Source organism: Mus pahari, chromosome 9 (assembly GCF_900095145.1).
Source record: "Mus pahari chromosome 9, PAHARI_EIJ_v1.1, whole genome shotgun sequence".
NCBI lineage: Eukaryota > Metazoa > Chordata > Mammalia > Rodentia > Muridae > Mus > Mus pahari.
The window spans coordinates 42,030,990-42,056,377 of NC_034598.1; the positions used below are offsets into that span (position 1 = coordinate 42,030,990).

Genomic DNA, 25,388 nt, shown 5'->3' on the forward strand with positions numbered 1-25,388 from the left:
GGTAACAGCTATGGTCTTGCCCTCCCAGTATACTAAGCAAATTTAGGGCAAAAGAGGCACGGCTGAAGAGCAGCGGCAAGAGCAATCGTTACGAATCATCTCTCTATACAGAGAAGCCTTGTAGTGCTCACGCTTCAAACTTCCACAGCTTCACAAACACCCCTCCAAAAGCACCCTGCAGACGGAAGCTAAAAGGACCTCCGCTCACACTTACAAACGCATCTTCAAAGCTTCCTTTGTCGGCGTGCCCTATCGAATTCCATAAAGTATCAGCAAGAGAGAGGCATTCAAATCAACAGTGAAACAGAGAAGCAGCAAGGCTGAGCCGCAGGCAGCCCACCCCAGAAGACACTGTGGTGTGGCTTGCAAACTCCACCTACGTGTCCAAGTAATTACCTTTCCTTTCAGAGCGCTTCTTGCGCCTCCTTTTATACCGACGCCCCACGAAGCTGAAGAAGGCACCCACGGTCAAAGTCCCCAAGCCCAGCGATGCCATATGGACCGATGAGTGGCTGACAGCCCCTGCTAGTCCCAAGCTTGTTCCGCGTCCCTTGGTCACTCAGCAATAACACGGAGGATTATTTCAATGTGCAAAGCTGAAGCTGAGGCGACAGCCACCCCTGCCGGCAGGATTCAAGCAACTGACTGCTCCTCCGTCTGGGGCTCATTCATCAAGCCTCAGAATTAGGCAGAATTGGGTTGAATGGGACCCAAACACAATGATTTCCTCGCACATCACCCAGAAAGTGACATGTGATAGTTAACCCTCAAAGCACAGGGTGGGGAAGGAGAGAAGCGCAGCAACTGCAAACCTTTCTAAAAAACAGTCTCCTACGACAAAAATCAAAGTCCCGTCTCAACAAAAACTCCTACATTGGGAATAGAAGCACCAGTTAAAGAGTAGTTTGTGGAATAAGAGCTGGAGGAAAAAACAAAAACAAAAATGGGTAGCCACAAAGCATGATGCAGACAGGTGAACAAGAGCAATGAGAGAAGTCACGAGCACGCCAGTGAACGGTGAGCTCAGCTGGCCCAGGAGAGTCCCAGGACAAGTCCACCGTCAAACGCAGTCTCTCAGGTGCCTCCTCCTTTCAGTCATGTGCTTGAGACTGGTGCTGACCTGGTTCCTTCAAGAGTGTGGATCATGGTCATTGATGAAGGGTGCTCAAGGACTGGGGAACACACTAGCTCCTCTGTGTTTTCCGTCATGCCCTGGGGACTAACATACAGAATCAACCTAACCTAGGACAGCACTCTGACCAGCAGGCCCATATCCCACAGACATGTATACACAAACACATGCACATACATATACATACACATCTATAGGGCTGGTGACACACATCTATAGGGCTGGTGAGATGGCTCAGTGGGTAAGAGCACCTGACTGCTCTTCCAAAGGTCCGGAGTTCAAATCCCAGCAACCACATGGTGGCTCATAACCATCCATAACAAGATCTGATGCCCTCTTCTGGAGTGTACTTATATATAATAAATAAATAAATCTAAAAAAAAAAAGACACACATCTATAACTTGCATGTGTAAGCCTGTACAAGCATACACAGATGTACAGGTACACACATACATGAGTATACATGCACATCACACAGCACATGGCACCTCTGTTGCTCAGGAACCAACAGTAATGCTGTGCAGCAATCCCCACAGCCCTAAAACTGACAGACACATGCTGTCAGACTCCAGGGAGACTTCGCACTGCCTCTCAGCCCTGAGTCCCTGCGTGGAATGCTTTATAGTAGAACTGTCAGGAGAACTAACAACATGGAGGATGTCAGAAGAGAAAACACACGTGTCTTTTCTCTCCTGATACTATGCATGGTATAAAAGAAACCTTCACCCACAGTGCTCAGCATCTGTTCATAACTGGTCACTCTCAAGGTCCTTGAGTTAGTGTAATGCCGGCAGCCACATGGGAATCTTCTGAATGAATGTGCGTGACATGCTCCATGCAAGCCACACCTTCTACTCCACATTGGCAACTAGGTGAACATTGGATAACAGAGTCACCAAAAGCTTTTATCTTTGCAGAACCGTTAATATGACCTAACGGATCTAAATTATTTAAGTAATTTTGACATGTTGACAGCTAATTTTTATAACCTTTGACAATTAAAAATATTTTTTAAAAATGTGAAAAAAACCTTACTTTGCTTAAACATACAGCACTCTGGAGAAATATCTATAAACTTTGTATACCTTCAGTTACATATTTTATTTTTTAATCCTTTAGATCAAGACCCTGCTAACTTTTGTAAAGGGTCAGACAGGCTGTAAGGCTATTATCTCTGCTGCACTTTTCTGTCTTGTTTTTATCTTTAAAAACTCTCTTAAGATGGATAAAAATATGCTGTGGCCTATCTGCCAACACTCCTTTAGGTACTGCTACCAACAAAAACATCATGTCTTGATCCACTATTCGTTCCAACATGAGTAAGGTTTCCACAGAATGCCCAAATGTGTGGCTGCAACTGATTCAGGCGTCTCTGCTAGTTCGCCAACTTTCAGTCATAAAAGCCCATCTTTCCACATGTTCTTTCCATTTTTGAATGCACACTTGTCAGTGAGCAGATCCACTGTGTCTGTAGTACTTTAAAACTCTAAGCAGGGTTTGTTGGCATCAGATCCTCTTATCTCAAGCCTCGACCCTGCTACAACAGGTCCACGCTATGGAGGGGTGCTGCAGACAGCAGATCCATGGAGGCAGCAGCTGTCCTGGAGATGTCCCCTGCTGCTGGAGAATGACAATGGCTCATGTACACGTGTGGTGAAGTCTCAGCTTATGCATGATGCAAGCTCTGAACATACCAGGCAGGAGTGCTCCCCCTCCGAAGGCACTTCCAAGACTGGGGGACACTGGAAGTATCTGCTAAGAAACCCAAGAACCAAGAGCCCTTTGGAAAGGTGAGGCTAAACCTGTGGCAGCCTGTGGTGTGAGTTAGTGTCTTGGGTGGCAAGCAGGGCATGATTTGAAAGGGCTCTTTCCAGTTGAAGCAATGTTTAGAACTTTTCCTGAAAGCCATGAAGAATCCACTTTTATATCCTACAATAGAACAGCAGGCAGGTGGGATGTGAAGAGACAGGGTTGGTGGCCATCACAGCTGTAAAGCCAGGCGAAGGAATGATGGAAGACTGGGAGAGAAGACAGGATGCAGAGAGGTCAGGCCTGAGGTGGGCAGCAGGAGAGGAAAGCATGTGTCCCCAGGGAAGGTCAGACACCAGAGGACTCAGAGCTCCACTTCTGAGAGGGAGCTGTTGTAATCAGCTGATGCAGCCAGAAGCCACCAGCACTGTTCCCACTCCCTGGACTGCTAGGGACTAGAACAACAGGGCTTAGCACCACTCTCCTAAGCCCAGGTAGGAAGATGGTGGCCACCTTGTCACACTTCTCTCTCCTGATTAGGTCCTGCACATACCACCTTAGCACCTTCCAGTGTTAGCGAGAGGAGAACCCAGCCTGGAACCCATTCACCTGGTCTCTGGCATTAGCATGGCCTCTTCCCACCCATGAAGCTCCCACCTCCCAGGACTCTAACCCATCATTCTAGGGCTACTGTATCTCAGTATCTTCTGGGGACTGAGCCAACATACCAGCCCCCATACTGGAATCTATGGATGCTCAGATCCCTGCATTAAGCGGCACAGCTATCTGGATGACCTGTGCTCACCTCTCCCTGCAGACTTTAAATCACAAGTATTCTTCATACCCAGTATAACACAAGTGCTGTATGAACACTGTACTATATGCATACATTTCTCAACATTATAGCATTCAGAAGTGACAAGGAAAGGCCCGTACATGCTTAGCCCAGATACAATTTTCCCCAAACATTTTCAGTTCATGACTGGAAGTAGATGCCCCACAGATCCGGATGAGGATTAGAGCAGGCAAGAGCAGTCAGAGGCAAGCCCAATACCTACAAGTAATTATTCAGCCTTAATGCCTATTACACTGTGTTATGCTCCCCAAGGCTGTGGGGGACCTTGGGCACTTGGGAAGAGAGGACAGTACAAACAGTACCCCTAAGGACAGACTGGGAAAGCACCTTTAAGGTTGTCCTGTGTCTGGGAAGCAGTAGAACCCTTTCACAGCAATAGTTTTGATAGCAACACTGGCATGACTCCAGTGTTAGTTCGAGAGGGTTGTGTGTCAAGCTGCCACCCCACTAGGTCTCCTGCCAGGCAGTCAGCACAGGTGGGAGAGGCTGCCAAGAAGACAGCAGAGCCACCTAGAGGGAGTATAGAGGGGTCAGGTGACAGTTTCATAGGCCTGGACACCAGCAACAGGGTGATCTAGACCTCTCCCATAGCTCTAATGAGCCTGTGGAAATAAGGCTGTGGAGACTGCCCATCACTGTTCCGGGGTGCCTGAGCTGCAGCTGAGGGATTCCTTTTCTGCTGTGTCTGTGTTTTTACTGTGTCCCCAGGATGCCCAGCCTTGGGAGCAGATGACTTGTTCTGAAAAACATCTGGTCACGACATCTCCAACCTAGGTGGCAGGTTTTATAGTTCCTTGTAACAAGTCACTGTGGACAATAATCCTGGCTGTGGTCATGTGCCCATGCTTGGCTATCCACTGACTCCAACACTGTGGTATCCCACAATGAAGATCAGGTGTACGAGGTATGGCTGCCATCATGGAGTCAAAGGCAAATACAGGAATGAGCACCAAACCACAGAGAAGACAATCGTTTAAAAGGAAAGTGAGTGACTCTCAGTCAGTGTAATAAGGAACTGGGAAGGCTCTTTGGCCCTCTCAGTTACATGGAGCCACTTGCCATACTTAGGCCACAGTGAGTGAACTGGTGCGGTGTGCACTTGTCTTCTCAGCAGCAGTCGTGGATCTCAGGTTGACAGTCCCTCTCCCTGGCCCATGGCTGGTGTACTTTTGTCTTCTAGAGTATTCACTTAGGATGGAAGTCTTTTAAAATATTTTCTGCAAGATCTGAACAGTGACATAATCAGTTGATATGCCAACATGGACAGGGGACATCTTACTTGGCCCCACCCCTAGATGAAGAGCTGTACATAATTAAGGACTGTTGAGAGGGGGAGGGGCTAACTTCCTCAGGGATAAGCCCCACACTCAGTTACCCAATCTCAAGTGGTCAACCCAAGAAGCATACACGTACAGCAATACTAAGTGTACTCAACAGGCTGTAGTTATGTGTGCGCTTTTGTGTGTGTGTGTGTGTGTGTGTGTGTGTGTGACAATAACAATAAAGGAAAAGGGGCTGTGAACTTGAGAGAAAGTAGGAGTAGAGGGTCTGCACGAATAGTTGGAGGGAGGGGCAATAATGCAAATACAGTACTCACAAAATTCTCAAAAATTAACTTATTAATAGCCTTTGTTTGCTTGCTGTGTTGACAGGGTCTCACTATGCAGCCCTGGCTGGCCTGAAAGTTGCTATGTAGATCAGGCTGGCCTCAGCTCACAGAGACCTTATGTCTCTGTCTCCCAAGTGTTAGGAATAAAGGCATGTGCCACCATGGCCAGAAGTTAATACTATTTTTTAAAAGTATTTTCTGTGGTTGGCTGTTCTTCCTGGACTTGGGTTTGATGCACAGCAACCACGTGGTGGCTCACAAACATCTGTAACTCCAGTTCTAGAAGTCCCAATGCGTTCTGTCCTCCACTGGCACCAGGCATGCACATGGTGCACACAGAGTCAGAACATCCATACACATAAAATCATTCAAAACATTTGAATTTTATTGCCTTATTGCCTAGGGTGAGTGAGGGGCTTTGGGAATTGTCTGCTTATAAAGAGGTGGATCAGGACTGTTCTTTTCCAAAGCTGGGTTTGGTGGTTGCTTATTTGATGGATCCCCAAGTGGGGCAGTCTCTGGATGGTTGTTCCTTCAGTTTCTGCTCCGAACTTTGTCTCTGTAACTCCTCCTGACTGCCTTTGATGATGAACTGTGATATGGAAATTTAAGTGAAATAAGTCCCCCACATACACACACAAAATAGTCTACTCTTTTAAGAGTTTGAGTTATAAACTCTGAGTCAGTTATTCATTGGGTATTTATATAAAAATCTACATGTGAGAAAATGTAGCATTCCTCAATATAATATTTTAAAAAATGTTTAAATTTGGTTATGTATATGTGTGTGCCCGGTGCCCTGGGAGGGCAAAGGGAGATATTAAATACTCTGGATCTGGATGGTTGTGAGTTACCCAGTGGGTGCTGGGAACAAGTGGGTCCTCTAACCACTCAGTCATCTCTTCAAAGAATATTAAAACACCTCACTGGATTTCCACTACACACAGCACATCCTCAGTGCTTGAGAGACATCAGAAAACCTACTTCCAAACAAATCAAGAAGGATGCACAGGAAATGTCAGACAACTAAATGACAGCATGCCCTGTGGATGGTAGAAAGATACCTGGAGTGGTCAGAATGGGGTAAGGCTTCTCCAAGCTGGTAAGACAGTGAGGCAGTGGGCCTCAAGCTGTTTAGGGAGCTGGCCTCCAGCACCAAGCATGCATATCCTGCAGGAGTGTCTAGGGGCAGCTGGGTACCTGCCTAACTGCCAAGCAGTTAAGCAGAGATGAAAGAAGGGGTCCGTGGGCTCAGCATGTGGGATTTCCTAGGGAAAATAGCAGCCACTCAACAGAGAGGACTGAAGCAGGACTGTTACCAGGAGTTTTCATCTGCTTCTGACCTAGTTTTAAGAATGCTGGAGGCTGGCAGGGAACAGTCAGGGGTAAGGCTTAATGCAGGAACACAAGTCAGGACTTGGGTTTGGCAGTGCAAAAATTAGGAAGCAAGCGTCCCACGGTGCTTAGAAGTTTGGCCAGGAGCTTCCTGGATAGGAATGTAGAATCCAAAAAGAGCGTAAAGGAGAACAGAAGGGAGAGTGCAGGGTGTCTGCAGGTCCACAGGAGGATGCAGCTAGGCAGGGTCTGAGTCTGAAATCAAGAAAAGCCTATACTTGAGACCTGTGGTTGGAATTCACCTGCAGAGGTACACTGGATTATGAGCACAGACTGGCCTAGATGAAGTAGGGGGATAGCAGAAAGGACCCCAGGGAACATACTATTGTGAGTGCTTCAGGGTCCTCACCCACACTACCAATCCCTACACATGTACCAGCTCACTTAAATCTCACCAAACATCAATAAGGAAGCTTTGAGTGGCTGTATGAAGGGGAACAGACACCCATTGATTGCTTTACAGTGATTCATGCCATGCTTGTTTAAAATGGAGTTATACAGTCCACCATGGGCATAGTCCATACATTTCCATGGCATCCATCAAAAGCCTCTCCACCTCCAATGGACCAGGCTTGTACATAAGTGCCCACTCTCTTACTTCCCCAAATCTTCATCTGTCAGTCACACGAGGTAGCCCTGGGACAAATCCTGGGCTCACCGGGGCGTGCAGATCTGCTTAGCACTGGCAGGTATGTCTCAGTTTTGTTGGTTCTCAAGCTGTCAGGACTGATGCTGCACTAAAGGGCTTGGCTGAGGTGAAGAGCCATGCCAGCATGCCAACCTTGAGACTCTGTGTCTACGTACAACAACACTGTCCAACTGTGGCGAAATCACTGAGTTTACTCTTTAATACACCATAAAAAATAAGTGGTAACAACACATGCACCCTTCTTGGGGGTAGCAGGCCCATACTTTCCATGTTAAACAGGAGGGACTGTAACTCAGTCTACTTGCTATGTCCCCTGCATCCACTCAGCAGCTTTGCTCATCTTGCTGCCTGCCTGCTCTCTCTGGAGTGGTCCTATAGCACCACCTGCTGTCCAGAAGAGGCCACTCAGCAGAGCTGCTTTAGGTTCAGGGCAGAGGATAGCCAGGTGGAGCTGATGCTTGGTACCTGAGCTGCACAGCAGATATGAACATTTCCTTCAGACAGGGCATGCTGAGGATGTTGACTGCAGAGGGCAAGAGGTAGTAGTGTGATGGTAACTGCATATTTTTTGGAATAGGTCAAATCTTTCTAAGTCTCTCCTTAGACTTGTGCCCTACCTGGGGCACTTGCACAGGCTCTCCCAGCTCCACTCTGTGGCTTCTAGGTCGCTGGTTCCCTTCTGTTTCACTCTACTCCTGCCTAGGTGTCCACACAGATCTGATAAATTACCTATTGTGACTCCTGCACTGGGTTCCACTTCATGTTGCCAACGTTCTCTGATGGCTCACGTCTCTGCTTAAGACCACTAGTGGGTACACATACTTGAGAGAAGGTGCCTGGCCTTGACTTTGTCCTTTGTACAGTCACCCTTTCTCTGGGTGGTCAATGGGCCTTGATTGTCTCTGGTCATAAAAGCCTGACAACTCTAGGGAATCACAGATAGACCACATAAAGTTTGCTTCAGGCCAGAGACTAAGGAAGGGGTCAACTGCCATGGTGGATAGTTCCCTGGGCGAAGCTTTTGTGGGTTTAGGAGATACCCAGGGCCTGCAGTATTCTAAGCTCTGCCCACTGTTTCCCATGGGACCTTGCTGGAACCAATCCATACATTCAGACTCTCCCATATCTCCAGGCCCCCTTTCAATCATGAAAAACTTAAGAGACCTAACAGACAAACTGGGAAGGCAACCACTTAGAACCTCAAACTTGATGTACTTTAAAACAAGTTTTACTCAGACAAGTTAAAAACTTTAAAAATGAAAATAATCTTAGATCACTAACTTAAGCAGCTGCATCCCTTTCCTCTTCAACACAGACTAGCCTTGCCACCTACCAAAGGGTCACAAGGACTGGATCCTGGCTAGAACTGGCTCTTAACCAGAGGCTACACTATGGTCTCAGCGCTCCTTGCACAACAGGCAGTCTGTGGTGTCTCAGGGCTCTCTGCTCCAAGGCTGGTCCCGTGGTCCTACCCAACTCTCCTTGCAGTTGGGCCCATCCACAGGACAGGCACATTTTCTGGGTAAAAGAACGAATGCATAGAGTGTAAAAAGTACTCTTTAGAATGGTCCCCCTTAGAGCAACAGCTACCCAAAGCCCACAGGACATGTGAAAGTAGCGACTCAGTTTCTTCCCCAAATCCAGGGAGTTCGCCATTTTCTCAGCTCAGGCCCTCTAAGAAGAGAGTGTTCAGGACAAACCTATTTCAAACAGAGGATCCATGTCCATCTGTCCCCCCCACGTCCCCATTTTAGATTACAGTCAGAGACGACAGAGTCTGTCTATGTATCACCAGGGGATGCATCATGATAGAAAGCAGAGCCAGGCCACTGGGACCATGGCAGTATCTTTATAGAACAGGCTGGCAAGGCTGTTCACCAGTCCATCTATAGACAGGACAAAGAGGGTAGCCTTGGCTTCTTCTCAACACAGAGTGGGTAGACTGTACCCCTCCTGGCTCCATCCAGCCTTATACACAAGGGTCTCCATGGGACTTGCCATGGGTCAGCAAATGCCCTGCTTCCATGCTATAATGAGGTTGGAGAGTTGTGGGCGTTAGGCCCTTAGGGCAGTGTTCAGCGTCACTCTAGCTATAACCAAGTAACCAAGTACCAAGCTGAGAATACGGGGCAGCAGTTTCCATGAGGGCCTACAGAGCTCCAGAGCACACCTACCACTGGCTTCCATCTGACTAGCACACCTACTACCTTTTCCAACGTGTCTAAAAAAACTCTTAACTGTGGCCAGCAATTCCTCAGCTCCAGGAGGCCTTTCTGGTCCCCTGCCTTCCTCTCCTGGAGCCTCCCACTATCTGGTGGCTGCAGTGAGCCTGCCTCCCCCAGTCTTGCTCATTAGAAACTACCTGCTCCAGGTTCCTCAGTTTGATTTTTCCTTGGATGTCCCTGGGTTCCCAAGATGATTTTTCTTCCCCTCTGCCTGCAATGGCCATTGTTTTTATTTAGTTGCTGAGTCTTGTGAGATGACCTGCCCTTGTCTCTGCCTTCAATGCATGGTGCCCCATGGTTCTCACAGTCCACAGTGGGTCCGAGGAGCAACAGGCACAGGTAACTGATGAACACAGGAAGGCTAAGGAGAAGTTTCATCCAGGGAAGCCTGGTATGGATATGTTTCTTAGGTTTAGCTATTAGTTACAGATAAAATGGCAAGTAAATGATCCTAAAACTCTAGGGCGACAGGGAATGCTGAGAAAGCTACTCTAGCTCTCTGTAAAGCAGCAGTGCAGACAGCAGTGAACTATCTGTCTTCCGCAGCCCTTCTGATCTCCTGTGGTACATGAAAGTCTTCTGTAAATGAGGGCGAGTTAATAGGACTAGAAGAAAATGCACTGCTCTTTTGTGGGACTCGCACAACGGTTCGTTTTTGTGCCCCCATAGGACGGTTTCTTTCCACTAGTAAGCAAGAAACCATCTCTTGAGCAGCCCATGCCTCTGATCCAGTGCAGTCCTGAGACGGTCCATGTGAGGTGTGTCAGTTCCAATACCCAGAGCCTCAAGCCCAGGCCTCTGGAGCTTCTGACTGGCCAGTTCCAAGTCAGAGTTCTCATAACTCATCCTCAGAGAGCTCCCAGGACTCAGAGAAACACTTTACTCACACTTAGAGTTTCTTCGTTATTTTTAGTTTATATGTCAGGGTATTTTGCGTACATGAATGTCCATGTACCATGTACAAGCCTGGTGCCTACTGAGGCTAGAGGATGACAGTGGATGCCCTGGAAGTGGACTTATAGTTATGAGCCACCATGTGTATGCTGGAATTGAACTCAGGTCCTCTAAAAGATCAACCAATGCTCTTTACCACTAAGCTATCACTTCAGTGTACAGTTTCTTTAAAACAAATTACAATTATTTATTTATTTGTTTATTTGTGTGTGTGTGTGTGTGTGTGTATGCAGGTTCGTGCATGTACACATGCACATGTGAGCGCACACACACACACATACACACACGCCCCAGAGGGACTATTTGTATGAGGTTAGTTAGATCACATCTGCCATGTGTATCCCAGTGATCAAACTCAGGTTTCCAGGCTGGGTAACAAGCACTTTTACCTACTGAGAAACCTTACCAGCCTTCCATTCCCTATAATGAATATTTTGAAGGAAATAATCAAACAGCCCATGTTTAGGGCAAGACCGGGAAGGGTCCTATGCATAGGAGCTCTGTTTCTTAGGGCTCTGGGGTGCACTTGTCCCAGGTCATGGATGAGTTTTCATTCACCCTCCAGACTACTGCCCCGGCAGGCCCTGTATTAGCCCCGGAGTCCTCAGAGAACCAGTCCCTGGAGCTGTTCCTGATCTTGGCTGGGTCCTCATGAGACTATGGATCATGCACCATGCAGGCAGACAGTTGGACTGGGAGAGCAAGCAGCTGAGCACACCTGTGAGGGATTTTCTTGATTGGCTCATGTGGCATGGGAAGACCCACTTCAGTCTGGGCCACACCTCCTGGTGGCAGCCCACATGAAAGGTCCCGGAAGGAGGACACTTCTGCTTTTGCCTTCACCCTCGCTGTTCATCTATCCTGTCGCTGAGGCATTCCTTTGCTGGTATTAGAGCCCACTTTTTCAGGATTCTTTAGGACAGACGGAAGACCAGCAGCTCTCTAGGAATCCTCTGAGATATCTGACATCATGGACTGAACAACTACCAGATTCTTGACCTTTCTGTTAGGAGACAGCCACTGTCTGACAAGCAAGGTGACAGCCTGAAAACTACTTGAAGAAATCCCTTTTCACATACAGATGTTCATTCTATCTGTCCTTGTTCCTCTAGAGAACCCTGACTAGTACATGCATCAAAAGCCATCTATGTGAGCTATGCCAAGGCCTACTGGTGTTTTACACACAAGCACAATGATGTTTACATATCTTTAGCGTGTGTTTTTCAGCAATGCAACCATTGTGGAAAGAACACAGGATTGCACCATCTCAACAGGGAACCCCAGTACTTGACACCTCTGTCAGAAGTAATCCCTGAGCTCAGGGACCAAGTCAAGGCAGCACAACCACCCTGCTGGCACTAGATGCAAAGTCCCCAGGACTGTGCCCCACACCAGGACCTGTTATGAAGTAGTAGATGTGGTAACCGAGAGAAGGAGGACTAGTGTAGCCCAAAGCTTACATGTTTATTTTACTTCAAACCAGATGAAGAAAAAAAAAATCAAAACACCAAACTGTTGACAAAACTAGCTCGCTTCACCTGAGGTAAAATACACTGTGTCTACACTGCTGCTAGTGTTGATTCACAGAGCCAGTAGGAGGAGACAACACTCAGAGTTTAGCACACTGGCCTTTAGTTTTGATTTCTGGGCACATGCTTCACACGGCTCCTTGTGGCCTGACTTTGCTGTATTTCTTTAAGAATAACTGTGCAAAAGGATATAAATAGCTCATTCTGCTGCTTCACATACATGACTGAATCAATGCCATGCTTTACCTATGAGGCATGTTAAAAGCAGGTGGTCATTAGCGGAGCTCAAAGTGGTGGCATGAACCCTTCCTTAGTCTCCAGACTCACTTCAGCTCTGGGATCTTCGATGTTTCTCAGAAAACTCTGGTTACAGAGAAACTGATTTCATATTTCAATGGAGCTCAAAGATGGGCTATCCGTGAAAATAAAACTCTGCCTGCCGGCACACCAGTGATGAAGGGGACTGTGGTTTTGTTCTTCCTGCCTCCTGCCTGTCCGTGCAGATGAAACCGAATCGCTTTTAAAGCTCCCGGTTTCTTTCTGGGACATTTGTGGGCACAGGTGGAGTCTTTCTTAGCATGAATTCAAAACCCAATGGTCAGAAGTGAGCCCACTGCTGCTCCTCAAACACAATGATGTTCAGGAGCTGTTCTGCAGTGCCCACATGTACATCCTTGGAACTGCACCTACTGCCTTGACTCTGACTGCTACCCAAGGCTCTCTAGTTGGCAGTGCAGGCTGGCCCTTGATGTTCAGTGGATCGCTCACACTGGAGCTGCCACACAGGGGTGCCCCTCAACTTCAGCCTGTAAGTGAGGAAGCAGCAAAGCCAGGAACATGCTAGGACTACATGCGCTGAGCACCCTCAGACTGCCACAGTCCTCCCAGCCTCCCTCACCTCACACCGAGAAGAAACTCCTTTCATATTCTACAATATGGCCATAACTGAGTTACCTTCATACTAGCGCTTTAACAAGAACAGATGCTACCCTGAGTGACAGCCATAAAGACTAAACACCAAAGAAATTCAAAGAAAAAAGTGGTAAGTGGTGAAAGGCTCTCATGAGGCACGCCCAGTACCAGGTATCAAGCACTGGCTTTATCAACAGTGATGAAGTCGAGGCAGCCCCGAGCACAGCTGGAGGGATGGGAGGTCTAAAGATGCTCTGTGGCCACAGGAAGACGTGTGTGAACTAGTTCAGGGTAACCATCTGTGCTGGGATTATTCAGGGAAACGCATTTCAATGGCAAGCCAAAGGACTTAAACTTTTTTTTTTTAAAGACAGGGCTTTGCTATGCATCTCAGGCTGACCTTGAACTCTTAATCCTCCTGCCTCAGCCTCCTGAGGGCTTGGAACTCAGGCCTCTGCCACCACACCTGGCACAAGTCACCTTTGGTCAGATTTTATGAGATTCTAAAAGGGTTTTACTTACTTTGAAATCTATTTAGTTTTTATTTTGGCTCAAATCCTGAGGCAAAACTCCTTCAGGGAAAGCAAAGTGAGCTCATTGCTCCGCAGCACGAAAATAGCAAGTGTGATGCACTGGGCTGACTGCTTCCTTTAGCCACACCTTGGGCTCTCCATGTCCAGCCTGACACACTTCACTCTGTAATAAAAGATTCAGTTACTTGGCACTTATTTACCTGAAGGTTAAAGGCTTTTCATCAGCTCAGGAAAGAACTCTAACAATATTCTTGTTTGTAGACTGGCCTTCCTGAGGTCTTCCTGCATCCACCTCCCCAGAGCTGAGATTACAGGCATGTGCAACTGAACTCAATACTCTGAGTTTTAATTCCTCTATATAAGCTTATACCATGTTAAACATGTTCTTATGAGTTTTTAAAAGGGGAGTCAGGCTTTGGCTCACTTACCCACCACAAGTCAATGCACATATTACACCCGCATTTAAATCTTGCTGGCCAAACAGAATGCCCTAACAGAACACCAGGGTTAGAAAAGAAAGAGGCCTCAGAAAAAAAAAAAAAAACTGTTCTCTTTAAAATAAAATGCATGCATCCATTATACATGCAAATACACGTGTGTGAGGATACAGACACAGACACCCATGTTCCCAGACCTCACTCGACCCTGGTGGCTACCCTGATTCTGGAAGCTGAGGGCTGTGAAGCTATCTGCAGCCCATTTCTCCTCAGAGAACTGTCAACTGGTAAACCTGTAAGGTTATTTCTTTACCACAATAAACTCAGGGCCCTTTTTTTACAGAGTTCCCACCAGGTGTTTGGGGAGCCATACTCAGAGGTGACTAGTAGATCTTCTGAGTAGATCCTTGCTAGGAGCAAAAATAAAGTGTGTCAGCTCAGTTTCTAACTCTTGAGAGCACTCCCTGCTGTCAGGACACTGTTGTAGGTCCTCTGAGGGGCAGGGTGAGGAAAGTCTACCTGCAAGTCTCCCTGCTGTGCCACCCAAAGCCTTACACTCATGCCACCAAAGTCAACAGCTTCCTCACAGATGACTTACAGACTTGGGACTGTGGGTTGCAGAGCCATCCAGCCCAGCACAAAGGCATCTGGGCCAAGTAACCAGAACGGCTCCTTCATCACCTCACCATGCCTGGGAGACAGGCATACAGAGAGCCTTCTCCCAGAGCCGCCTCACTTTGTCACAACCCAGCTCCACCAAGATCTGGAGAGCAGACCATGGGGGTAAGCCTCGCCATGCTTCTCCAATGACACCCAGACACATCACAGAACCACAGGAAATAAAATACCATGCTCCTACCACTCTGAGTGAAGAGACCTTTGCCCCCTGTGAGTCCCACAGGCCAGGTGATCACTCTGTCCATCAAATTACTCTGTGGGCAGGGTAGTGCCTAGCACCAGGCCTGTGCCTCAAAGAAGCAGTGGGTCCCCACTTCCCACTTCTGCTGGATTGTTTCTGGGGATGTCAGTCTCTGGAAAGAGGTCTAAGCTAGCTATGTGTTGAGATCATGTGAAAAGATGGTCACAAGTCTCCTAGGGCAGGACACTGAGCCAATGACCCTGGTGAACAACAGAAACCTAACCTCTAACCATACACTGTCTCCAAACAGAAGTGCCCCCCCCTCCGAGGTACCAGTTGTACTGGGCATGAGATCCTAGTCATGATGATCATGAACACGGAATTGTTTTGTGTGCCATATGTTTTCAGATACATTGTCAGGCACCAAGGGCTAGCCAAAATAAAATTACTGCTTCAAATTATGGCAACACTAAACATACAATATGCATTTCACTTCCAAACTTTTTAAAGTAAAATTAACAAATCCCAAGAATATTACAGACGTATAAAGATAATAGAAGGAACAGAATATCTGACTAAACCACATAGGTAAAGGCATTAGAAAACAAAATTTACCCTACAACAAAGTCTCCACACCTAGACGGCTGCTCTAAAACATTTAACATATTTGTCAAAATAATGAGGTGAGCGAATTTAACCCAACAAGGTGGGTGTGTGGGGTGGTTCTGAAGCTCTGGGAATCTTCATGGGAATGCTGAAGGTCCTGTTCCCCAATTGGTTCTAGATCGATCAATAAAGACGTTATCAGCCGATGGCTGGTTGGGAGAGGCAGGACTTCCAGGTTTCTGTTGGCAGGCGAGGAGATGCAGAGGAGGAAAGGTATTTCACCTTGCTCTGGAGGAAGAAAGGGCTGCCAGTCATGTGAGATCTTGGGTGTACTAGCCATTGGCTTCCCCAACTGGGCCTGGGATAGCAGGCGGGAGATTAGAAACTCAACTGAGCTGAAGGCGGATTTAAAGTGCTGAGCAAGCAGAAGGTGACTGGGCAATTTAGAGGTGTCGAGCTAGGACTAAGGGTAACTGAGCAACTAAGCTGAGGGTAGATTGAGAGGTGCTGAGCTGGGAGTGAAGATAAGAACATGTTACCTGAGGGAGTCTTAGAAGAGCCTGGCCATTGTGCTAAAAGCAAATTAAAAATAAGCTAATGTGTATGTGTGTCTTTCATCCTCGGATCCAAGGGAACCTGGGGGGTTAGGGGGATGGTAGCACGGTCTGTCTGGAGCTTAAAGCGGGGTAGTAGAAACTACATGCTACAGGTAGGCTAAGCTGTGGATACAGATGAGTGTGTAAAAGTCTGATCTACCAAGTTAACCACATAGGAGAAACATGAGAGATTCATGTTGACACCACCCACCACCTAAAGTTTCCTCTCAAACAAGTCAAATCATAAGCTTGTGGGTGCTTGCATACACGGAAAACTGAGGGTAAAAGCTAAGACAGAATTTCAAAGTGTAGCGTAGAAAGTATCTACCAGTGTGTGCGGAAGGGTGCCATCAAAGAGCACTGTGGAGTGGACTCAGTGCCAAGGTCCATCTAGTTTAAGCTGGTGATGGGTGCATGGCGGTTAAAATTATTACTTTATACTAGTTTCTTCTGATCAGAAAACACATAATATACATATATTAGAAAAAAATCAGCACTGGAAAAATATCTCCAATGACAGCTGGTTTACAGAGCATTATATGCAGCTGCTACAAGACTAGCTAATGGCCACTTGTTGGACACTGCCACCAGATGACCACCTGTAGCACAAAACAGAATAGAGAAACCTATGTGCAGGTCAGGGATGAGGCAACTGGAAACTCTCCATTCCTCAGAAAGGAGAAGAGACGATGAGGTGGGAAGCGAGAATTAAGGGAGGAGGGTCAGATGGACAAGCACACACACACTTATTAGGCAGAGTTGTGACTCTCACACCTGTGCAGGTACATACGTGACTTCGAGAACAGGCAACCCACTGGATAGAGGAAGAGGCAACTGCACTGACTAATACTCCAGGAGCTGGCACCCCCTCCACTTCTGGTGGCTATTCTAAGTCTCAGAAGCCCCTTCTCTGATAAGTGCCTCCAGGCTCGACAAGCTGAGAGTCAACTTCAACAGCTCATCCACTGATGCCAGGGAAGGCTGGTACCTGTGCAGTACAAATTGTATTACTGTGAATTTATCACTCTAGCACTTGATAGATTTGCTGTGCCAGTAATAATCAGATTGATTAAATGGAACAATTACATTTCCTCTTAAAGTGATATTTATTATTATAATTTAATCAAACTATGGGAATAAGGACTTTGCTCTGCCAAACACTAAATACTCTCATTTTCTACCTTGAAAAGCCATGAAACCAACACCATTACATGAGTGTGGGTTTAAACGGTAAGCTCACTTCCAGACTGCTGTAATCCCAGGGCTATATAGGCATAACAAGCTCAGCTGATAAGCAACAAAGATAAGAACATCAGGACCAAGAAACAACCTTTCTATCACAAGAGAATAGTCTCATGCAGAATGCTAATGTGGTTCTGAGAGCTAGCAGCCATCAGAGGAGGACTGAGGTTCACAGCCCCAGAGAAGAGGGGATGTCACCCAGGGAGACAGAGATTGTGAGCACCTAACAGTGGCAGAGGCCCTCCTCAGGGAGCCTGAGCCCCAAGCCTTTTGACTGAGCTTGGGTATATCTGGCCCAGGGGCGGACAGTTCTCCCAAGAGGATGGACTTGAAGAGAAAGGTGCCAGCCAACACCTCTCACTCACCACCTCCACTCTGTTCCTCAGCATGAGGCCAGCACCCACGCTGGCTTGCTGGTTTGCTCCTTGGGCTCTTGTTTCTTGTTCCTTGGGCTCTGCCTCTATGTTTCTCTGTATATCTCTCTCCATGTCTGCCTTTCTTCTCACCCTAGCTCCAGAAATACAGAGCTCATTCATGGTATTGGGATCATTAGATTCCAACTCTCAAATTGAGAATAAAACAGTCAGAGTGAGCCGGGCGTGGTGGCGCACACCTTTAACCCCAGCACTTGGGAGGCAGAGCTAGGGAATCCCCAGCCAGCCTCCCTGGTCACACCTATCAATCTCTCGATTTAGCTTGCTCACGTTCTCTTGCATGACACAGAAAGACGAAGAGACACAGATTCAGTGAATTAAAAACAGAAGCAAAGATACACCCCACTGATATGCCAGCAGACACAACTTTGTTGCACGGATCTGTCAACTTAGTCTTTCCCCCAAGGAAACTTGAAATGGATTGTTTACAAGAACAAATAAAGTCCAGTGAGACGGCAGACAGGAGTTTGATCTCTGGAACCCACAAAAAGATAAATGAAGAGAATGGACTCTACACAGTTGCCTTCTGACCTCCGCATGCATGCCCACAGCGCGCGCGTGCGCACACACACACACACACACACACACACACACAGTGGTGGTGGTGGTGATGATAGTGGTGGTGGTGATAGTAGTGGTTATACGATGGCTTAGAACTTCTATGAAGAAACTCCATAGACATACAAAAGAAGGGGCGTGAAAAAGGAAAATTCATCAAGTACAACTGCAAATTTACCGAGTTTTCTATAACAGAAAAATTAAATTAAATTAAATATGAGACTCTGTCCTAAGTCAAGTAGGTCAGAAATTCCTATGGCAGCCAGAAGAGCCAATACAGTAGTCTTGGGATGATGGGTACCAAAACAAAAAATAAATGTAAGGTCTAAAGGATGAACTTAAGGACAGTGATAAGAACAGCCACCACCTTCACTTCTACATCATGTCACTTACATATATATCACCACCTCCACACACCCGCCTACTTCACCTCACCAACTCTGCTCCCACACACCCAGAGCATCCCTTCATCTGCACCCCAGCCTCACCTCTGCTTGTCCACAAGTTCTACTCCAAATACTTACAACTTCATCTCCATACTCCCTCACCAGCTTCACCCCCACAAAACACAACCTCACCCCACAAACTACAACTTCCTGCCTACATATTCACAACTTGCCCTCCAAATACCCTGAGATTCCCAATCCTGAGGTTCCACCAATTTCTCTAACAAGATTCAGGCCTACCAACTAAGTCTCTTTATTAAAGTCCTAAGAACGTGATCTGCTTATAGAAGTAATGTTATACCTCTAAGTATTTGGCAAGTCAATATAACAAATATCATTTTACATGTGCAACACTGTATCTGACAGCTCAACATGGAGGTCAGCTGACTATCCAGAAAAGCCCTATCATTACTTCTGAAAGGAATTCATAGAGCTGCATCCTGCTCCTACTGATGCACTACATTAAAGTCTTTAACCATGTGCCAGACACAGCAGAGGGTGACAGAAAAAAGCTGAGAGGCCAAGGCAGGAATGAGTGTTCTACAGTCCCCTCTCCTCTGAACTAAAGTTGTGGCTATAAGACTCTACCTCCTAAAGGCTCTACCACCTTCCAATAGCACATTCCTGGGAACCAAAACTCCAGCACAGGATCCCTCTTTGGGATCAAATTCTAGAAGGCAGGGAAAAAAACAAAACAAAACAAAACAAAAAAACACAAGCAACAACCAACCTGGACCAAGAACAGAGAAATGAGACAGAACCGTAAAAGCTACAAAGACATATGGAGGGGGGAGTGCAAGATTCTAAATTTGTGCAGCCACACAACCTGTTCACAATGAGGACAAATAAAGGTGCTTCAGACAGAACGCTTCTGGGACATTTGCTACCACAGGAAGTCTTGGAGAAGACATTTCAGAAGGAATGTGGTCCAGGAGAGAGAATACATACTATAGAAGACTGAAAAAGAAAGAAGCCATGTGTGGAGACACCAACAAATGAGGGCTGGGGGGAAAGAAGGAACAAAAACAAACAAATGAACAAACAAAACCCCAAGTCTTATATAAGCCCTTCCAGCATAACCCAGCTCCAGACACCACAGATCAGTAGCCAATGTCTCTTAGGAAGATAAACATGAGAGTCACCAGAATGTGTAGCGGACAGGCCATCACAGCAGGCTGGATGCATGCCCAGTAGGAACACACAGTGGGCTTTAACATCCAGAAACCAATTAAGGAGGTGTGCTGGCGTTACACTTCTATTCAAGGATTCTTCAAGAGAGTTGTTAAAAATTCAAATTGGTGTTGACATAACTTTCTATCATACAATAAATCTGACAATTTTCAAAGAGAAGAAAGATAGAGAGGGAAGAAGAAGGAAGGAGAAAAGTATGGGGCAGAAATAGCGAAGCTGGTATCACTAAGACAATACTTCTGTTAATAATAAAAATGAAGCTTAAGTATACACACGTCTCCCCATATCCCTCCCCTGGGGGAGGACAACAAAGTCAAAAGGGGCAGCAGAGCACCTGGGGACTGTCCTAGGAGACATTAAGTCATTACAAACAGAGCTGAGGGGAGGCAGGGCCAAGATATCAGACTTTGGTGCCTGGGAGACCTCAGGACTCCTGTATCTTATTCAAATAAGAACAGGCACTCTTGATTAACGGGTAGTTCGTCAATGAGCTTCTGAAGTGAAAGTGGTCTTAAAGCGGTGCACTGTGTGCCCAAGTGTGCTTAGCTAGTAAAAATGAACCTGCCTTAAAGGGTCGGAACACAGTTCAGTGACAGCACTGCCTAGCATTCACAAGGCCTTGAGTATCTTCTCCAGTGTATGGGGGGGGGGGAGGGAGAGAAAAGAAAGAAAATGAAGAAAAAATGTCCATACACCAAAGCTCTATGACCTGTTCTGACATGTACTGTAGTACAGAGTAAGGCATCGAACATAACCCAAACCCAGACTCTCAGTGAAGCAAACAATGAAACTTAGCCTCTCTCTTAGCACAACTAAAGTTAGTCAAGGGTAACCTATGAAGTGACTTTATATGAGTCTAATTCATTACAAGAAGCATGGCTCTCGTGCAAGGCTGTGAAGCCCATGCAAAGCATGCTTATCAAGGACCAGTTTAACATTTCTCAGACATTCACTATTATACCTAGCTTTTAATCATAGACTTGCTTCTGTACAATCATTGCATATGAGGTCTGCATACGTTGTTTTACAGTGCTTCTGAACCATAACTTTTCTGTAACTTCTCCATCAGGAAGACTTCCAATTTTCCCCTATAAAACAGATGTCTATAATTTCCCCATTTTGCTAAGGTTGTGACATCTTATCTGCTGGGAATCGTGCTGACTAAGATAATGGAGAATTCTTCTTGTGTCGAGTATCACACTGTTGTATTGAGACAAGTACGACAAAACCACCCAGCCATTTTCCAGTTTATGGAGTGCACTCACACAATGAAAAAAGACGCGTGTAAAAGGCACGTGTCTTACACATAAGCCGCTGATAAGCCCAATAGAACTGGCTCCATCCAGTTTCTTCCCAATCCCTCATCTACACTGAGAAGTTTCCACGGAGAGCAAGAACAACCCCTGTGGAAGGGGCTGAGGTTCGGAGCCTCGTGGCTTTTGATTCAGGCAGCCACGAGGTTTCCATTTCCTTGCTGTTTGGTCCACCTGATGGTGGCAGTGTCAGAAAGGGTCTTTTACAGCATTAAGGGAACCACAGAACCTCAGTGACAATAAGAAAGCTTGCTGAAGGACTGAAAGCAGGAGCAGGTGGAAGCGGGGTTACCTGTGGAAAGAAACCACTGAAGGAAAGGCGTCTTTACAAGTAGTCAGTCAGCCATGAGGCAGCGCTCCCAGGCCTCCATGGAAACTAAGAATTAGTAAGTCTGAGGATTCCCAGGGCGGATTTAACCACTGACACCAGGGCGTAAAGAAGAAGACTGGCTGGGTGACTGACTAGAAGAGATCAAACCGTCAGTGTGCAAGGAGGGGAAGAAGTTTCTTTGCAAAAGAAAGAACTGATATCCACTCTCATCTGCAGCATCAGGCGCTGGTTCGGAGGGAAACTGCCACAAAGCCTGAATCCCAGACCCAGTCAGAGGATCGATCGATCGACTGTTAGAACACAATAATTACATGTTTGAACACTGGGTGAGAACTCAAGAAGCCTGTCAGTCATGATTCCACAAAGCAGCAAAACAGAAAATAGAACCCAGGAAACAGACATCATAAGATAGAGAAGCCATGGCAACGGAAGCTGCCCAAAGCAGCCTGGAAACCTACAAGATAGTTTCCATGTGAACCTTCTCTGATTGGCAGGGGGTTAGTGCTTCAGAATTACACTTCTTTCTGTTCGGTTCTACAGCACAATATATTTACGTTACAATAATGCTACAAATGCTGCTTCTATTATAGTAAAATTTTTAGATAGAAAAATCTGCAGACAAAAGTACTGAGTCTAAATATAGATGAGAAACAGACTAACAGTGTTTCAGACTTTGTCAATAGAAATCTAAAGCCATAACTCGTAACAACAGAGAGCCGAGAGATTGGCAACTGCCCACAGGATCCAACCACAGAAGACACTAACCACAGTGACCATAATAAGAACTTAAAAGAGAAAAAACACAGACCACACTGTGCAGCACTGGGCATGGGAAGGGTGGAAGGAGGAAACTTCTTATGTGTGTGAATGTGGGGGAGGGGCACATGCATACAGAGGCCAGAGGTCAACCTTGGGTGTTATTCCTCAGAAACCATCCACCTTGTTTTTTGAGATAGGATCTCTCTCTGACCTGGAACTCATTGATTAGGCTAGGCTGGCTGGCCAGAGAGCCCAGGGTTTCTGCCCGTATCTGTGTCACATTGATTTTTTTTTAAATGTAGTTTTGGGGATCAAACCTTCTTTAGTAAGAAAAAAAATGTTTAGATTTATTTATTTTATGTGCATGAGTGTTTTGCCTGCATGCATGCATGTATGTATGTACGCATGTATGTATGTACGTATGTGCATACCTGGTATGCTTGCAGAGGTCAGAAGAGAGTGTCAGATCTCCTGGAACTGTAGTTACAGACAGTTGTAGGCTTCCATGTGGGTGCTGGGAGAGGAACCCAGATCCTCTGCAAAACACAAGCAATCTAACCCACTCTCTCCAGCCCCTTCAAATCTTCTTAAACTTAATTTATAACTATTTGATACTGTAATACTGTTGTGTAACTATTCCTCAGAACTGACACATTCTATCCTAGAAGGAAGAGAGGGCTGAGGAGGTTCATGAAACTCATAAGGAAGATTCCCATGGCCCTCTCCAGGGTTATATGAATAAGTCACTTGCTTGCAGGGAGCAGGTTCCAGTGCTGTCGTTGCCTGGGAACTCCAATGGGGCAGCTTTCTAGAGTCATTCTTCGTGCTGGATGGGCCTTTTGGTGATGTTGCTGCTCCAGTCTTGTGTTTTACTATAAGCAACCCCAATAAATGAACTGACACTCCCAAGTGAGACTTGCGGGGTTTCTTTGGTCAGTCATTGACTTATTTGGGGTGAACAGAAACATATTCTCCCCCTCAAAAGTCACACAGCAGATGTGGTTTTTACCACTTGCTGGCATCACTTTGGGTTTTTAAATTATTAAATAGAGACTATCAATAGAGAGGACATGTCAAACAGCTTAGTGTATCAACTGAGGATGTGGCCACTGCAAGGTATTGTTAAGTGAGAAGTTTTTGTTGTAGCTATGGGAGAGAGACCAGCCAGGGGCATCTGGAAGAGTCAGTCCAGAGCAGAGAGAGAATTTGGTAGATTGAACAAGCCAGCAGACTGGGCCTGGTCAGGGTGGGAGGAGGAAGACAGAGAGAAGGCAAAAGACAGTGAGCTGCAGTAAGTTTACAGTGGGGGAGGAGGTGAGAAGAGCTAGGTACCTAGGATTGTGAGGGAGCCTGGGGTCCAGCATGCACTCTGGCATGCTAACTGGCACCACAGATAGCCATTTGTCCATTTGCCAGTGATAAGGGAACTGGCTCATTTGTCATGGGGGAAGGGGTACCACAATTTGGGGAAGTGGAGTTTCTTTTGGACCTGACACTTAGCAAACTGTATAACACAGGACAGAATAATGTGCTCTCATCCCTAAAGGATGGAACGTACTGTGAGCAATGAATGGCTGGGTGCTATCATCATGGCGCAGACTCTGCATCTGTTTAAGTCTAGACAGCATAGCCCACCATGCACTGAGGCTGCACGATGTGTACATGTGGCCGTAGCTCCGAGAGCTGTGATCAATTAACAAGCGATGACATCAAGCACAGAAGGAAATGATGTAATGGAGAGCTGCAGCAGAATGAGGTTCCTTGTGGCACAACACGGCATCCTGTTTTCTAGTAAACTTTCTCTGTCTGAATGGCAGAACACAGTCTGAACTAACAGTGAACACATAGTTAAACAAATACATAAACCCCAGTCTATGGTGTCCACCCATTATGTGCTGTCTTTTTAGGCAATGGCAGCAGAGCAGGTCTGAATACACCTATACCACACACATTTGAGCAGCAAGTACGTTATGTTACAGCATCACTACAACTGCCATGCAGCCACGCAGTGGGGACTTTTCAGCTCTCATGGAATCTTAGGTTCTGCAATCATACGTATATAGATCAGCCACTGGCCAAGATGTTGTTATGCATGACTGACTACATTTGAAACCAGAACTTACAAGTGAGGGATTTCTCACTGTGGAAACGGTTCTAGGAAGAAGGAAGATCTTCCTATAGGACACATCCTGGTGTAAAGAGCAAATGGGTGATGGGAAAAATATCTCAAAAGAAACTCAGAAGAACAGGACAGTTTCCCTAAAAGGCTCAGTCGTGGAGGCAGAGGAAGATACCCTGGGGCAGAGCTACTCTGAGCACAGGTTTCAGGCCCTTTCCCAGGCTGGACAGACAGAGAGAGGCCTGAGGCAAGGCCAATCTCAGTAACAACCCTGATGACAGGAATGCAGGAAAGAGCAGCTCTGTGGGCTCTAAGGGAAAGGGCCCCCGGGGTGACTGCAGGCTGCTCACACAGGTTAGCTGCAGTGGCAGGAGCTACTGGGGTTAAAAGGAAGACTGGGGGTTAAAACAGCAAAGCATGAACGCTAAGGACGATGAACAAGAGGGCTTGTAGCTGGGTATAAGATAACCAAACCAGAGCGATTACGTGGGGCTCAGAGCCAAGGATAGCAAGAGAACAGATGTAAGGTATTATTATCCCTCCATTCTAAGGTAGCTAACTGTAGCAGACTGAACTGGAAGCAAGGCCTGTCTTCTAACGTGAAGCTTCTACCTAGAAGCCCACCTCGCAGATAAAGAGCTAAATATGAACCAAGAAAAACTGCAGCTAGGGCTTGGTGGTGGTGGTAGAAAAAAAAAAAATCCACCATGGCAGAGCTGCAACCTCCCCAGGTAAATGAGAGAACTGAGAGAATTTAATATAATTAACAGCTCTAGAGACGCCTGCAAGGGAAGAGGGTGGTTAACACTAACCCACTAACAGCTAGTAGTCAAGTTGGCAACTAACAGAACCACAAGTCAGATGGACAGAGGGGTTCTTACCAGTGCACACTCATCTGCTCGGTTGGGCCGGGAGGACATGCACGAATCATGGGGGACATGCACGAATCATGG

At 46.5% G+C, this 25,388-nt stretch overlaps 1 protein-coding gene across 5 annotated transcripts in view; it reads right to left on the reverse strand.

Moving 5' to 3' along the window:
* The window catches only part of Adarb1 (adenosine deaminase RNA specific B1), a 124,166-nt gene that overhangs the window by 51,997 nt on the left and 46,781 nt on the right, over window positions 1-25,388 (reverse strand). For 2 of the 5 annotated variants that reach the window (XM_021204475.2, XM_029542100.1), the window contains exon 1: window positions 397-566. The exons of 1 other annotated variant lie outside the window; for it this stretch is intronic. In XM_021204475.2, the coding sequence (XP_021060134.1) occupies window positions 397-496 (100 nt within the window). In that variant the 5' untranslated portion in view covers window positions 497-566. Of the gene's footprint in view, window positions 1-396; window positions 568-13,533; window positions 13,743-25,388 lie in introns of those variants that run through there. 2 more of the 5 variants (XM_029542101.1, XM_029542102.1) reach the window with 2 other exon arrangements.